Source organism: Taudactylus pleione, unplaced genomic scaffold (assembly GCF_031769625.1).
Source record: "Taudactylus pleione unplaced genomic scaffold, aTauple2 ptg000303l, whole genome shotgun sequence".
NCBI classification, from domain to species: Eukaryota; Metazoa; Chordata; class Amphibia; order Anura; family Myobatrachidae; genus Taudactylus; species Taudactylus pleione.
The window spans coordinates 3,008,184-3,023,279 of record NW_028284704.1 but is presented as its reverse complement, the minus strand read 5'-3'; the positions used below and the strand labels follow the sequence as shown (position 1 = coordinate 3,023,279).

General features: G+C 40.8%; 1 protein-coding gene across 1 annotated transcript in view; it reads right to left on the bottom strand.

Annotated features, from left to right (window-relative positions):
- EPHA3 (EPH receptor A3) overlaps positions 1-15,096 on the bottom strand; it is a 409,832-nt gene that overhangs the window by 137,065 nt on the left and 257,671 nt on the right. The window contains exons 4-5 of the mRNA XM_088442029.1: positions 14,037-14,192; positions 11,370-11,705 (exon numbers count right to left, since the gene is read on the bottom strand). Of these exons, the coding sequence (XP_088298155.1) occupies positions 11,370-11,705; positions 14,037-14,192 (492 nt within the window). The remainder of the gene's footprint in view (positions 1-11,369; positions 11,706-14,036; positions 14,193-15,096) is intronic.

Sequence of the window (15,096 nt, the reverse complement as noted above, 5' to 3'; positions counted from 1 at the left end):
CCACTGAAGCAGACCCTGGTCTCTGCACTCCCGGATCTACAAGCGAGATCACGGGACCCGTTCTGTGCATGCGCAGTTTTCCGATCATCGGAAAACAGCCTGAGGCCCCATAACAGCGTCCGGACCTGAATCAGTTATATGTTAAGGCAGTGATGAGCAAACACTTGTTTAAAATGACTGCTAATGTGTTATTACAGATTGGTGTATATTTCTTTAATTAAATATATTGTTTTCATTTGTATTGAGATTAAAGGTAATTTGCAGCCCTTTTAAAGGATAGTGGGCCACCCATGTGGCACCTGAAGTGTATCGGGTTTCCCATCAGTGAATCAGCAACTGTTGCTTAGTAAAGAATTATGACAGATGAAGAAGCCTTTGGGAATGTCCTATAAGATACAGTGTCTCAAAGATAGGCCAATGTGTGGCAACATAAACACTACAGAGTCTATGTATCAAGGCAAATGTGGAAGAAATACAGCAAGTAAGGGATGTATTCTCACTCTTTCCCATATACAGTAATTGCCATTAGTTTTATGTAGCCCTGCATAGTGTGGAGCAGCTGGTTGAGTAATTGGTGCACAGCAAGGCTGCTCAATCATAATTAATTCTAATAATAATTATTGCCATGTGATTATTGCACCTCTATAACTTCTTCTTTTTGTTCTGAAACCCTCTGCCACTTCTCCGCCATTTTGAACCAGATGTGCATTATATACAGTACCTGAGTATTATATATGGCCAGAGCCGTAAAGAAGCTTGAGCAACCATTAATGCCGTTCTGGGCACAGGGCCGCAACAGTGACACGGTCACTACCCCTATGGCAGCTTTTTCCAGCTTGTGGGGTGGCCTGGAGAGGCATAGAAAGGCAATGGGCACCTGTTCTGTGATATTATGACATCAAATGTGCCGGTAATGGGCAGTGCATATGCACCCTGCTATTGCACATCATATATACAGGTATAAAGCTGAGTGCACACCTGTACGATTGACCCATTCATGCGATATCGCAAGAGTGCGTGCACACATTTGATCATGTGTTGTTGAGTGAAAATTATTTTCCGATTTGATGGTGCCATATCAAACCAAAAGTGAAGTGTGTACGCACCTTCGACCGTTCTAGCTGCCCGTTCTTGCGATGCTTCTCCAGGAGAAACGGTAGACTGTGTATGGTGGTACTATCATTACTTCCGATATTTTGGTCAGACGGGGATCGAAGAGGTGTGTACGCACGTATCGACACTGTGGTCATAAGTGAAGCCTATCGTAACATCGCATTGAAAATGTGATTGTGAAGATGGGTGAAAAGATGGGTTGTGTACAGAATGTCGGTGCTCGCGATACTGGCGGTCAGGATACCAACACTTGTCAGTCAGTATCCTAACCATCCCCCTCTCATTACCCCTAACCCTCCCTCCTCACTGCCTAAACCTAACCCTCCCCACCTAGTGACTAAACTTAACCTCCCCCCTGCTCCCTAAACCTATCCCTCCCCAACTAGTGCCCAAGCCTAACCCAACCCTAACCCCACTACTTACCGCCGGGATGCCAGTGCCAGGATTCTGACATATGTCGGGATTCTGCCCCCGGCATTCTAAGTGCCGGCTTCCCGATTATTGGTATTACATCGTGTATAGATGTGTAACCAGCTTAAGGCTCGATACACTAGAGCTTTATGTAAATTTATACAGCAGATTAGATCCAACTACAGTATCTAGTGGGAAGCTAATTAGCAACCACCACATCGCAGTTGCCCTCTCACTTCTCTTTGGTGAATTGAACGAGTTAATCTAAAAATCATGGAATCCTTGTTTATTGCAACTGTTTGAAAGCCGAAAAGATACAAAACCTCAACATGTCCCAGGTACGATGCTGTATGAAATATATTATAGGCTGCAGCTGTGAAAACAATTCCTAAACCGTCCATACGCTATATCATGTCAGCAGCGGATTTTAATAAGTCTACTATCTGCTGAACTTTTTTATTAGGACCAGTGGGAGGAAAATAAATATATCATGCAGTGCACATCTGAGCCTGAGATATTATACACCTCTTATAGACACATATATTGCGGCTTATGTGCATGTTATAGCTAGGCCATAAACCAAAAAAAAAATAAAAGACTATAAATTCCATTTAACATTATCTTTAAAGGTAGATGCTTCTAAGTACTAAATTATTTGGCAAAAAGTTATTTAATTTTGACATGTTTAATGACCAAGGAAAGTACACCGCGCATATGGCGGGTACATAGTTGTGTCTGATCGCTCCCCTGAGCACATAAACAAGACTGCGATGGGTAACTTAAGCATTTTGTAAATAGTTTCTTTTCATATTAGACAGGTTAATTATTCTGGTGTTCTCCTTGAAGAATTGAAAAATATTCTATATCCATATAATTGTTACACTTTATTATTTCGCATGATGGTCGTTCTCAGAAATTCATTGCACTAATAATTCACTCATTGAGATAGCAAGGGAAATCAGGTATGTGTAAGCTTTTGAGTGTACGGGCTAAGAGAAAGCTGAAATAGCAACACGTGAATTTAGATAAGCAAGAAATGGCTCATAAGGATAGAGAATAGAACAAATGCCGCTGCATGAATAATAACGTTATAAAATTGAAATAGGACAGTATACTAACAGCAATATAGCACAACTGTATATGCAGTATAATATATACAATATAATCTTTGCGTTGTTTCGTCATTACACACTGTATTTGTAATAAACGATCAATAACTGAGATGACGGTTTAGCCTGTTGTGCGGTGTGGAGCAGGAAGGACCAGAAACACCGAAGGCAAAAATTCCACTGACGAAACGCGTAAAATTTCACAGCCATAGAAGAATGAGGAAATGCGTAGCAGAACAGTAGTACGAAAGTTTTATGTAATGGAAACATTTACAGTTGAAGGGCTTTTGTTACTTATTTTGGTGTTCAAGATGTTTGTGAGGATCAAACAGATGTACTGTATGTATGGCACAAAATGTAGCTTTAATAAATTAAATGAAGCCAATATATATATACACTATTCTCTTAAACAGAATATTATCTGATTTATCTGAAAATGGCTATGAATAACAGGGGGTTTGAAAACAGCTACAAAAAAAGTATAACTAGTATATTAAAATGAAAATGCTCTCATAAATTAAATATGACTATGACTTAAATGTGCGTAGCAACAGCAGGATGTAAGATTCTCTCTCTCTCTCTCTCTCTCTCTCTCTCTCGTACGTATCAAGATGACTTAGTAGTTCATTTCCTTTTTTTCAATACAATTTTTATTTTTTTATGAAGGTAATTTAAATGCACTATGCAAACAGGAAACCAAAATATATTTTCAAATGTTGTGTTAAATGAAGTATAATTGAACACAGGAATATACTTTATTAAACCAAAATTTGCTAATCTATTGGGAATGCTGCTTTTAGTTACAGGTTAGATTTTTGTGCCCGACTATTTCTTTTGGCCTGATTGGTTAAACAAAGCAATTTTTGTAGCATACTGTATGATAATTGCAGGAGCACTGAGATAATGAATATGTCTGTCTGTCTCTATGTATCATAATATTCCTTTGCATCTGGGTTTATATAGTAAATGGCCCATACTTATTTACTTTAAAGTTCTCAGAGTGCAGTTGCAGGTGGCCAATGTAGAGGTGGAGCTAATTGTGTCATCATGGCTCCGCCTCATACACCACACTGAGGCAAATTGTGAAATCACACAAAGAGAATCACATCACCATGACTACCCGTCTCGAACAATTCTCTAGGAGGTGGTGAGTATGTGGGAGTGGTGACCTGCTCTCTCAGTAGACTGGGGGTTGTCCCCCAAATTTTGGAGACTCCCAGAATAGGCAAGTATATATGGACCTTCAGTTGTCTACCTTCATTGCCACACGAAAGTAAAGCAGTTCTCTAGCTATAACTACATCTAATTACAATTAAACAGTTCCAAGTATGTACATACATGTCTGAGAATGACCAAAGATCATCAGCATCAGCTAACACATTAGTCACTACAGATGCGCTACAAGTCATGTTAAACATAACGCTTGAGAACCGTGCAACTTGGTACCGCCAAGCGTCTTTTCATGTGGCTTTTTAACCTTCAAATGCATCTTGTTCGTAAAACAATGAGAACAGGACGCATAGCTTATGCTGATTAAAATGATATGCGGCATGTCTATAATCTGTGTTCAACTGTGGCTGTATCTGCATGTGAAATGCTACGTTACAGTGTCAGCGGCTGTGACACTGAAATACAGATGCACTGCCAATCACACACAGAATATAGACATGTTGCATATCATTTTAATCAGCAGAAGCTGCTAGTGCATCATATTCGCTTTGAGAATAAGACCCATTTTAAGGTAATACGTTGTACGGAACCACTTTTAGCGCTACCGAGTCACGTCACGGCAAGGCGCGATCAGAAGGGCTGTTTAACGTGCAAGGAAGTCAGTTGTTTCTGGACACATCTGTATAGGTGGAAAATCAAAGTAATAGCAAATAGAAATGGTCACATTTGTTTACACATGGTTTGTGGAATCACGTTTTAAACAGTCTTGAAATTAGATTACAAAAATTCTAGCTCACGGTTTTGAGCCATTTTGTACATATTTGAACTTGTCCGTAGCTGTTGTTCAAGCTTAAAAGGAAAACTGTGAAAATGAGCTTCGGACACAACTATTTCCCTGCCGAAAAAAAGAAATACTATAAAATGTACTCATATAAGCTCGAAAAAATAAAGTTTTTAGGATTTATTTTAATGTTTTGTTTTATTTTTTTTTAATCTGCAAACTGTGAACAAACCCCAAAATTATAAACATCCTGGGAACAAGTTCAAGTCCCTGGTAAAGTACAAATTTCAAATAATTCAAGAGTCCAACCAAACAGGTCAACTTACTATGTTTTCCAATTCCAATTTAGTTGAAAGTTGCTTCAATTAAATATTTAATGAACTTTAAAATCAATCACAGTTACAAGTATCTAAGTTCTTTTGTATCCTGAGAATGTATCACTCAATTTCCTGTGGAGTTCGCAGCTTATAAATAGTCTTATTCAGGATGTGCACAGTAGAGTACAGTGTAACTAATATCTTGCTCTAATTTCCTTTTGTAGCTTCCTAAATGTGTGTTTTAAATGGTGAGTGCACTCTTAACATTGACCTGTGCAGCCTTAAATATTTTCCTCTCCTGCATTACCCAGTGATTGATTCTCAACTACTAGCTGGGAGCTGATTTAACAAATGGTAGTAATTGTGGATTCATTAAATGTTTTGTGGCAGCCGGGAAAACGAAACATTAGGAAGCTATCATTGTTAATAATAAATCAGTGACCTGAATGTTTAAAGGCAACATTATTCCAGTAATGAAACAAATCACCTGTATTTGGCAAATTAAGTCTATGCAAAAGGTACAATTTAAAAAGCTGCATATTGTGTATTTTGACAGTTGTAATGCAAATGTTGCAAGTTTGAATGCGGATTAACAAATGTGTTTATGACACAATCCACTATAAATGACACATTTCATGCATCCAACTGATATATTGCCCCAAATTCCATTCACAGTTTCAGAAACGATGGGAGCGATATATGGGATGTAGTTATTATCTCGGCTGTCGGCATGCCGGTGCCAGAATCCTGACACCAGTCAGAATCCCGTCGGCGGCATCATGACCACTGGCATCCCGACAGTAAGAATTGAGGTTAAACGGCCCATACACAGTGCGATTTTTTGCACGATGTGGACGATCAATCGATCAATCGTAACAATCAATTGTGCACATCGTGTGTTGAAGAGATGCGCGGGTTCGGTTTTACTCGGATTTACTCGGTTCTTTTCACCAAAATTATCGCAAGTTCGGATATATTTTATTGGCTATCCAAAACACGTAATAGCCGATAGCCAATAAAATGCCGTTTTAAAGATCCGAGTATATCCGAGTAAAACCGAACCCGCACATCTCTAGAACTTGATTCTGTATGTTTTCGATGCTGATGCGCATCCCCGTCGTCATAATGCTGGATCGTAGATCTTACGGCAAAATCGTAAGATTGCGATCTATTGTGTACAATGTGATACACATTAGTATCTGTATCGTATGATCGTAACGATCCATCGTACACCATTTGAACAAATCGTATGGAGAATTTCAAGGGAAGAATCTCAAGGGAGATCGTACAACTCATCGTGACATTTCAATATCGCACTGTGTATGGCCGGCATTAGAGGGTTAGGATTGGGGTTAGGGGAGGGTTAGGCACTGGGAGGGGGGGTAAGGTTTAGGCTGCGGGGAGGGAGGGTTAGGGGAAGGAGAGTTGGGAGAGAAGGGATGCTGGCATCGGGATTCTGACCGCTGGGATTCCAATCACTGGCATCCCGTAACCAACCCTGATATATAGTAGATGTAATGGACTAGAGTCCAATCCCAGGAAAAGATAGAAAGACCGAGATACAGTAAGTTCATTAAAGCAAGGAATGGTAAGAGGCAGCCAGTTATCCGTTAAGGCAGAAACAGTGCCAAAGGTTTCAGGCAGGGACAAATTTATGTACAAGTTGGTAACAGTACCAGGGGTGCCAAGTAGGGGAGAGGGTACAGAACACCCACGAACTGTAGAGGCCCAGGGGTGGAGAGTAGACGTAACCACAAGCCGGTGCAATACTGCATTGGTGCTTCATGCTCACCAATGCGCATGTAGCTGCTTTGCAGCAGCATACATCTTAATAATGTATACAATGAGGGGTTGTAGCCACACCCCTTCTAGAGGGCACACTCCCTAGCACTCGGGCGGTCCCAAAGTCTTGATGGTCCTGAACAATACACATGTAAAAAATTATTGAATGCAGCATGAAGAGAAACAACTAGATCACTGAGTAGGAGTGCAAGGACGGGCCGGGCTTATATAGGAAGTCAGTGGGTGGAGCTAGAACAGGATGGAACATCAGAGTAGCACTAAAGCCGGATACACAGTAGTAGAGTGTGTACCCAGCGATGGCAGATATATTGGGCGGTCCGTACAAATGGCACGGTCTGGTGTGCGACCGCCCAATATATGGTTCCTCCACCGCATCCAGAAGCATGGTATAGGCCAGTGTTGGCTAACCTTGACACTCCAGCTGTTGTGGAACTATATATCCCAGCATGCCCTGCCACAGTTTTAGCATGCCCTAATAGCAAAACTGTAGCAGTGCATGCTGGGTTATGTAGTTCCATAACAGCTGGAGTGTCAAGGTTAGCCAACACTGGTATAGGCCGACAAACGATGCATGGGAACGCGGAATAGTGCATTCACACTGGACGATTTGTTGTTCCGATTCACCACAAAATGGCAAAGCATCTAAAAATCGTCTAGTGTGTACCCAGCTTGATACAAGCCCCAGGCATCAATCCTGATAGCACAGCCCATCTTCCAGAACATCCTTGAGATTATTCAGGAGTGTTTACTGGGATATTTCTGGTGAAACTCTCAGGTTAATCTAGAAGCATGAATGTTGGCTGCCAGTTCCCAAGAATCTTCTTCTACTCCATAAGCCTTTGATGAAGTCCTGAAGCAGACTAAACATGTTAGGAGGCTCTATCCACTTACTTTCATGAACTTTTGAACATCCTTTTCAGATAAGCACTTTGATCCTCATCCTATGTCCCCAATTGTTTTTCCATATATTGTATGTTTGCTTTTTTATCAAATTAATTGTTCTTATGTATTGTCTTTTATTAATTAAATATAATTTTTTATTTGGATACACCTGTATATGTTATTAAGTGAATGATTTTATAAACTTGATGTAGGTATTGCCACTTTTGTGTACTTTTTCACTTTGTTGGAATTCTATAAGCACACGTAGCACTTTGGCCTCAATAGGAATCAAGTTTACATACTGTAGGCATTATGCACTTTTTTCCATTATATATACCTCATTTTTATTGAAAGTGTTGCACAAATTTGAAACGATTTTATATTTCACCACACATATGTATACTTTTTTATTTATTTTACTTACAACTAAGATTATCTTTTAAGCATGGAAGGCGCTCTTTGTCAACCCTATATATTGTCTGAAATTTATCTGGTGGATTGCCGACCACCATAATCTTGTTGATAGAGCTGACACCCACAAATTCTGGGAAGTGCGTTTTACTATTTAAAATTGGGTATAATTACTACCACCAAAACACAAAGTCCATAGGTGTACAGGAACCTACTTGGTGCTAAAGTCATCCATAATATATATATATATATATATATATATATTATTTTCATATAGACTGCAAGCTCGAATTAGAAACATGGTTGGTTTGAAATGAAATTGGAAGTGGTCCAATGCACTTTTGACCCAGTTTGAGTGAACATTTGGGTTCCTTAAGGGTTTTTAGTGGAGAGGCAGGATTTTTCTCTAAACTAAAATTTGGGAATTACTCTACGGTGTCTATGGCTTGTATAATGTTCCAGAGCTTTTCTTAAAATTTCAATTAGACTCTCTTGTGTTTTGTAAAGAAGTGATTCTATCATTTACAGCTGGAATTGGCATGGAGACTGGGAAATTTGAAATTAGCATTGGATGGAAGCTTAGCTTGGCAAAGGCCTTGGCAAATATATCTACACTTAGAATTGTTATAAGTGGATTCAACAGGGGGTAAAATATCTATCCAATCATCTTGGAGATATCTGGTGATAAATGGTAAATATTGTAGATTAGTGTTTGTCAGTTTACTTATTTCATTGTGGATGGAAAGAAGTCAGATCAGTATTTAGGCCAAGTCCAGCAGAGAAGCTCTTTTAGAATCTGAAGGCAAACTTATTTTGATCTGAAATTACATTATCGGAAAGCCATGAAATCTGAATATTTCCCAAATCACTAATCTCACGCTGTATTCAGCAGTGGGTTCCCCTTTTGGTTGGAACAAAAGGAGCAATCTTTGTAAAATGGCCAACAAGAGCCGGGATTGTTGTCATCCCATTAGAAGGCTATAAATCAACTATGAAATCCATAGAAATTAAGGTCCAAGGGTGAATTAGAATAGAGAGAGATTGAAGCAAACACAATAGTGACTTGTGTGGAATATTGCTGCAGGAAGACATCAGCCATCATACATTTTAATATATATACATATATATATATATATATATATATATATATATATATATACAGACAGGATAGATGCAGCAATCAAGGGATTCGATAAATCACACAATACCAATTTTTCCTGGGGTCTGACCTCAGGAAAAATTGGTATTATGTGATTTATTGAATCCCCTGATTGCCGAGTCTATCCTGTCTGTGTATTATAGCATTTAACCATGCTGTTGCTGGCAACGGGGTACAGACATCGTTTTTTTTGCAGGGAGTGCTGGATCCATGGACATTATATATAATATATATATATATATATATATATAAACTGTAACTATCAGGAAGAACGTGCTAACAATTCTGGAGTATTTTATATACTTCAAAATGTTCAGCAGGTTTGTCCTAATTTTAAAAGGTGCTCATGCTGATGTAGACATATAGATATGTAAAGGATATAGCCATTGTAGAATATTCAGTTAGCATCTACAGTAGATGTTTCAGAAAAGGGTAACTTTCAGAAGATGTAGCAAATTATTAGAAATGGTGGCGGTTCATGTCATAACACATTCTAAAGAGGGAATCAGCTTTGCCGATTCTGATCCAGGTCGATAGGAAATGATAAATTAAAGTGAGAGAAGAATGAAGTCCACCTGGCATATTGAGGGCAAAAATGTTTAGTAGTGCCTATAAGTTCCAGATGTCTGTGATTGGTGAGGAGTGTCACTGGATGGACCAAACCTTCAAGATGATGTTACCATTCTCAAAGAGCACATTCGCTGGCTAGTAGCTCTGTAATTAATTCTCAGTCAGTGTAATTTGGCTTTAAAAAATAGGCATTGGGGTGCAATAACATCTTGTCGACCACATGTTGAGAGAGGGTTAGTCCAACAGTGGAGTCAGAGGCCTCACATCCAACAACTAAAGGTTGTTTGGGATCTGGGTGTACCAATACCTTACCTAACTGTGCCACTAAATTACAAAACATTGTCCTGAGTAGAATTGGCATAATCTCCCAGCAGGGATTTTGCTGAACTAATTTTTTCTTGTGCACAACCTGTAGAGACCAGACGTTAGTAGAGATGAGCTAATAGTTTACATTTTTCAGAAGTTCTAGTTGTGAACAGCAATAACGTGTGAGGGGAGATGCCAGTGGCAGGCAGGCATTTCTGCCATCAAATACGCAAGGGGCAACAGTCAATACGTTTGATTGAAATATAAAAAAAATTATCGCTGCCTGCCAATTAGGGATGGGCAACCATCGATGTTCCCAATCCGTTGGATTGGTTATCCATCGAATTGCAGGTATTCGATGGTTGACAGCCATCGGATGCAGCTTTCCAGTGTCCATCCAATGGCTGACTTTTAGCTGGGGACTCCCGGAAGTGTTGTCTGTAGCTCAGTAATGTACGCATGCATGAAGCTCAGACTGCTTCTACGCATGCGCACAGTATACTCATCAATGGTTTTGTAGCCATCGCATTGTGTTATTTGATGCAGGAAGCCCAGCAAACATTCGATGCCTGGCTTCTGATGTTCATCCCTACTATCAATGCACTGAGTGGTGGTAGATCAGAATATAACTCTATGTGCCTGCTACAGAGATGTACGCAGACTGATTATCACTTATATGTGCAGGTATCTAAGTCACTCTGTACACGTGTGAACATACATGACTGCAGTGTGATTGACAGTCAGTGAGCATTTGTGGGAGTTAATAGGGGGTGGTGGCAAAAAAACACTGGCATGTCACAACCGTTTTCTGGGCCTGTCATAGCCTGCGTCTGCAATCTAGTATGCAATAAAATTGTCTCCGGCGTTTCAGTTCCTGCGCCCGTCCTGAGTAGCCATAGGGTTTCTCAGTAGACCGATAATTGAATGCTCTGCGATGATGCGCCTATGTACGCAGATGCTTGGATTTGCAAAGCCGCCGGTGGACGTCTCAGTTCAATCCTTGACACCTGTGATATCTGCAATTTGTTTTCGCACATCAGCTGAATACGGGATCGCAGCTGCGATGACATTAGCGCACATCTCTGAATCAGGCCCAATTAGCGCTCACTTATTCCTACATGAGAGTTAGAGATGCATAATGATGAGAGCAGAAATGAGGTACTGGCAAGGGTCCTCCTTAACCAATAATACAATTTTTCTGCCATCGCAGGAACGCACAATGAAGGAATCAGCGAGAACAATTGTAGGATAGGTGGGGATTCACCTTCTGTCTGTGTATAGTTACTGTGATGACTCTATAGGCTCATCCTGTAATAAAGGGACAAGGATGTACTGACCTGCCTGGTTGGTGGTGAGGCTGACTGCAGCAATATGCCTTGTCAATACAGTCTGGTCGGAGACGCCATTCACAGACTCGATCTCAAAGCTGTAGTTGGTGTGCGCGAGTAAATCCATGATTGTCACAGTGGTGTTGGTGAGACCAATCTGTCGGGGAATAAACCTCAAACCTCCCCTGCAAGTTTCACAAAACTTTGTGTTCCTGCCACATTTTTTGCAGATGACGTTGAATGTAATATCTTTCCGCCCACCAGTGTCCAGTGGCCAGCTCCAGTCCAGTATAACAGAGGTTTCATTTATAATGGAAATAAGGTTCCTTGGTGCAGAGGGCGGTCCTATGAGGCAAACAGAGAAACTGTCAAGGCTGGAACAGACCATAGCACTTTATATAATGTTACTGCTAATGAAAAATCTAAAAAAATTAGTATCTAAGTCAAGCAAAAACAAAACAATCACAGCAAACAAAGGGGGTATACAAATGTGCCTTAAACTATTGGAGCCAATCAGATGTTAGCTTTCATTTCTTAACTGTGAGAGAAAAATGACATCTATAACATAACTGGTTGATCTCTGTTCAGCTGGCCACACACATAGCGATATTTTACCCGATCTGGCCGATTCCGACACATTGGAATGACAGATCGTGTAAAATATGGCCAAATCCTGAATAAATCGTGAGTCCCCACTCACGATCACGATACGATGCGCGTCCTCGTTGGTCGCACATCGGATCGTCAGATCTGCCGTGCGTAGGGCAGATCTGACAATCTAGGAGGCGATGCATTGTGAAAGTCTGACTGCAGGAGAGATCGTTTGAAGATTGGACACCAAATCTTGTGCAGATTGTGTGGAGATCATGTGCAGAGCTGCCGGGGAGAGTTTCAAGGGAAATCGTACACAAATCGTACACATCGGCTGATTGTGTGCAGATCGCCATGTGTGTGGCCACCTTTACAGCACAATTTTGCATATCATACAATTGGTTATGTTTAAAAACAAAGGGCCTAAATTTGAGTTGCACACAAAGGCTGCATAGGCATCTCTGTGAATGTATACAGGACTCCGAGGTGCATGGATCCCAGCCATTTCTCTGTGGCCGCTAAATGGGTCTTTCTGGGTGCAACTGGAAGTCAACAATGCAATTGCACATAAGAGATTCAGTCTGTGGATGTGTCATGGGTGTGTTGCCAGAGAACGGGCTCTGTACTAAGCCTTGGAGAGAGGTAAAGTGGACGGAGATAAAGTACCAGCCAATCAACTCCTAACTGTCACTTTACAGGCTGTATTTGAAAAATGACAGTATTTTGGTATTTTAACTCAGTCGACTTTATCTCTCCCCAAGGCTTAGTACATAGACCACTTACTCACTATTCTGAGCTGTGCATTTTTATTGTGAAAGCCAAATGCAGATGGATCTACTGCACCTGGTATAGGGTAAGCGTAAGTGATGATGATGATGATGATGATGATGATGATGATGATGATGAAGATAGTGATGATGGCTACTCTTGCAAACAAAGCATTGGGTTTGGGCATTCGCAAAGCCGTGTATGTCTCTGGATACGGGTATACAGTTGCACAGATGTTGCACATTGCGGCATGGATGGCGCGACTCCCATGTAAGCGTCTATGGCGTGGGAAGTGAAGCTGTGCGCGCGCATCACGGCAGCGATGAAGGCGGCTAGATCTGTATCTGAAGTTGCGTTCAAATTGTTCAAAATAATGCATAAAATTCAATTTCTTAATTTGGAATAATAAATGCTTTTATAGTATCAAAAACATTGTGAAATATTATTTATTTTGAAAGTAACCTATCTTCTGTACAAAGACGCTGTGCTGCTGAATCAGACCCTGAGGTAATGCATGACTACCGTTTTCTGATTCTTGCACTGGTTCCCGGTCACTCGATAGGACTGTTTATTGCTTCAGTTACAAAATGGCCGCCTCAACTGCTTGTAGGTGATGCACACCCCGAGTTACGGCCCTAGTGCCCTTTCATGTGTTTGCTCATATTAGACCAAGTTTTATTGCATTCATTGTCCATACGTTCTCTTTATGTTGCATGTGTTAAGACAACTTAAGCACATTGTTTATGTAGAAGACAATGAATCACATTGCACAGCATTTATTGGTATATTCAAGAATCTTTAGTTTTAGTTTCACTAAATGTTATGCTATTCCACTTGAAATGTGTATTTATCTTTCTTGATGTATGATTATATCATAAGTCTACAGAGTAATATAATATATAATTTAGCTAGTGCTGGCAGGCTCATAAAAGTCTAAATTACAGTATATTTGGCCAATGTATATACAGGTATTTACACTTATTGTTAATTCATCCTCATGAGAACACAATAAACATTTTCTACAACCATATTTGCAAGACGCATCCTTGTTAGCTGTTCCGCACACAACTTTAGTTTAAAACATCGCCAAGTTGTTAGCGTGTAGTAAACCCCCAATTGTTCATATTGTTAGACTGTGGGGTAGGTGACCACACATACCAAGCCGCTCCCAGATCAGACATTCCGCGAGCCCCAACGTGGAGCACACTCACACCCACTGTACTAGTACTAATATAATATATGTCTACACAGTGTTATGCTTAACAAACAACACAGGACATCTTATAGCAATGACTTGATATAATGTTATACACTTACTTGTACACGCCATAGATGGAGGGTCTTTATCAGCCCGATAATAGTTCCTCTCACAGATACAATGTGTGGCGCCATCTTCCTGAGTGGAGCTGTGTGGGGGGCATTTACTACATTTAAGGTTCCCAATAGCAGCTTTGTAAAATCCTGGTCGGCAAGCTGCAAAATAAAGCACAGAATTAGAAATATAGAGAGCAGCTATGCTGGTATTACAGGACTACAGGAAAACATTGAGCCGACTTCATACATAGATTTCCCTTTCTTGTAGAGTAAGGGACTGTTTCAGATCCACACGCAAATGCAGACGTTTAAGCAGATTGAGAGATTGTTAGCCATCGCGCTTGCTCTTAAGTGGCACTGATCATACGCAGCAATTGATTTGCGATTATGCTCGTGCAGAGGATTCAGGGCCTGATTCAGAGCCGGACACTATTTGCGGTCGTTCGTTCTAATAGGGGTGGCTATTCAAATGAACCGCCTCTATGTCTGAACGAGCGAACAAAACTTGCGGTCGTTTTTTTGTAAACTACGCCCCCTGGCCACTCGCATCCTACGTCATGTCCGCTATTTATTAGATTAATCAAGTACATCGACCAGCATATGAACTGCTCGCTATTCTTGTGGTTGGTTTTTGCTACCACAATCTTGCGAGCAGTTCTGACTATAAAATAGCCCAGTGACGTGGTCAATGACGCTGCTGTATTAATTATGCACACCCATAAACCGCCCGTTTTGACCTTTAAGCACGCCTGCGTTCTGATCTCCACTCCCCGTTTTCAAGCACCTTCCCCTGTTATCACCCACATACGCCTCCTCCTGTCACTCAAATTAGCAGGCATTCGCTATTTAGCGAACAAACTATTTTCGGCCGCACTGTCTGGTTCGCACATGCGTATTACGATCCGTACGCATGCGCAGTTGGGCAAACATCGCTCGGAACGAACGAGCGGCCGCTTACGAGCGGCTCTGAATCAGGCCCTCACTCCCAAACTGAGTGACAGGTAGTCAGCGTTTGAGGGAGGTTACTGAGCAGGGGGTTGCTTAAGAAACACAGGCGAGTCGG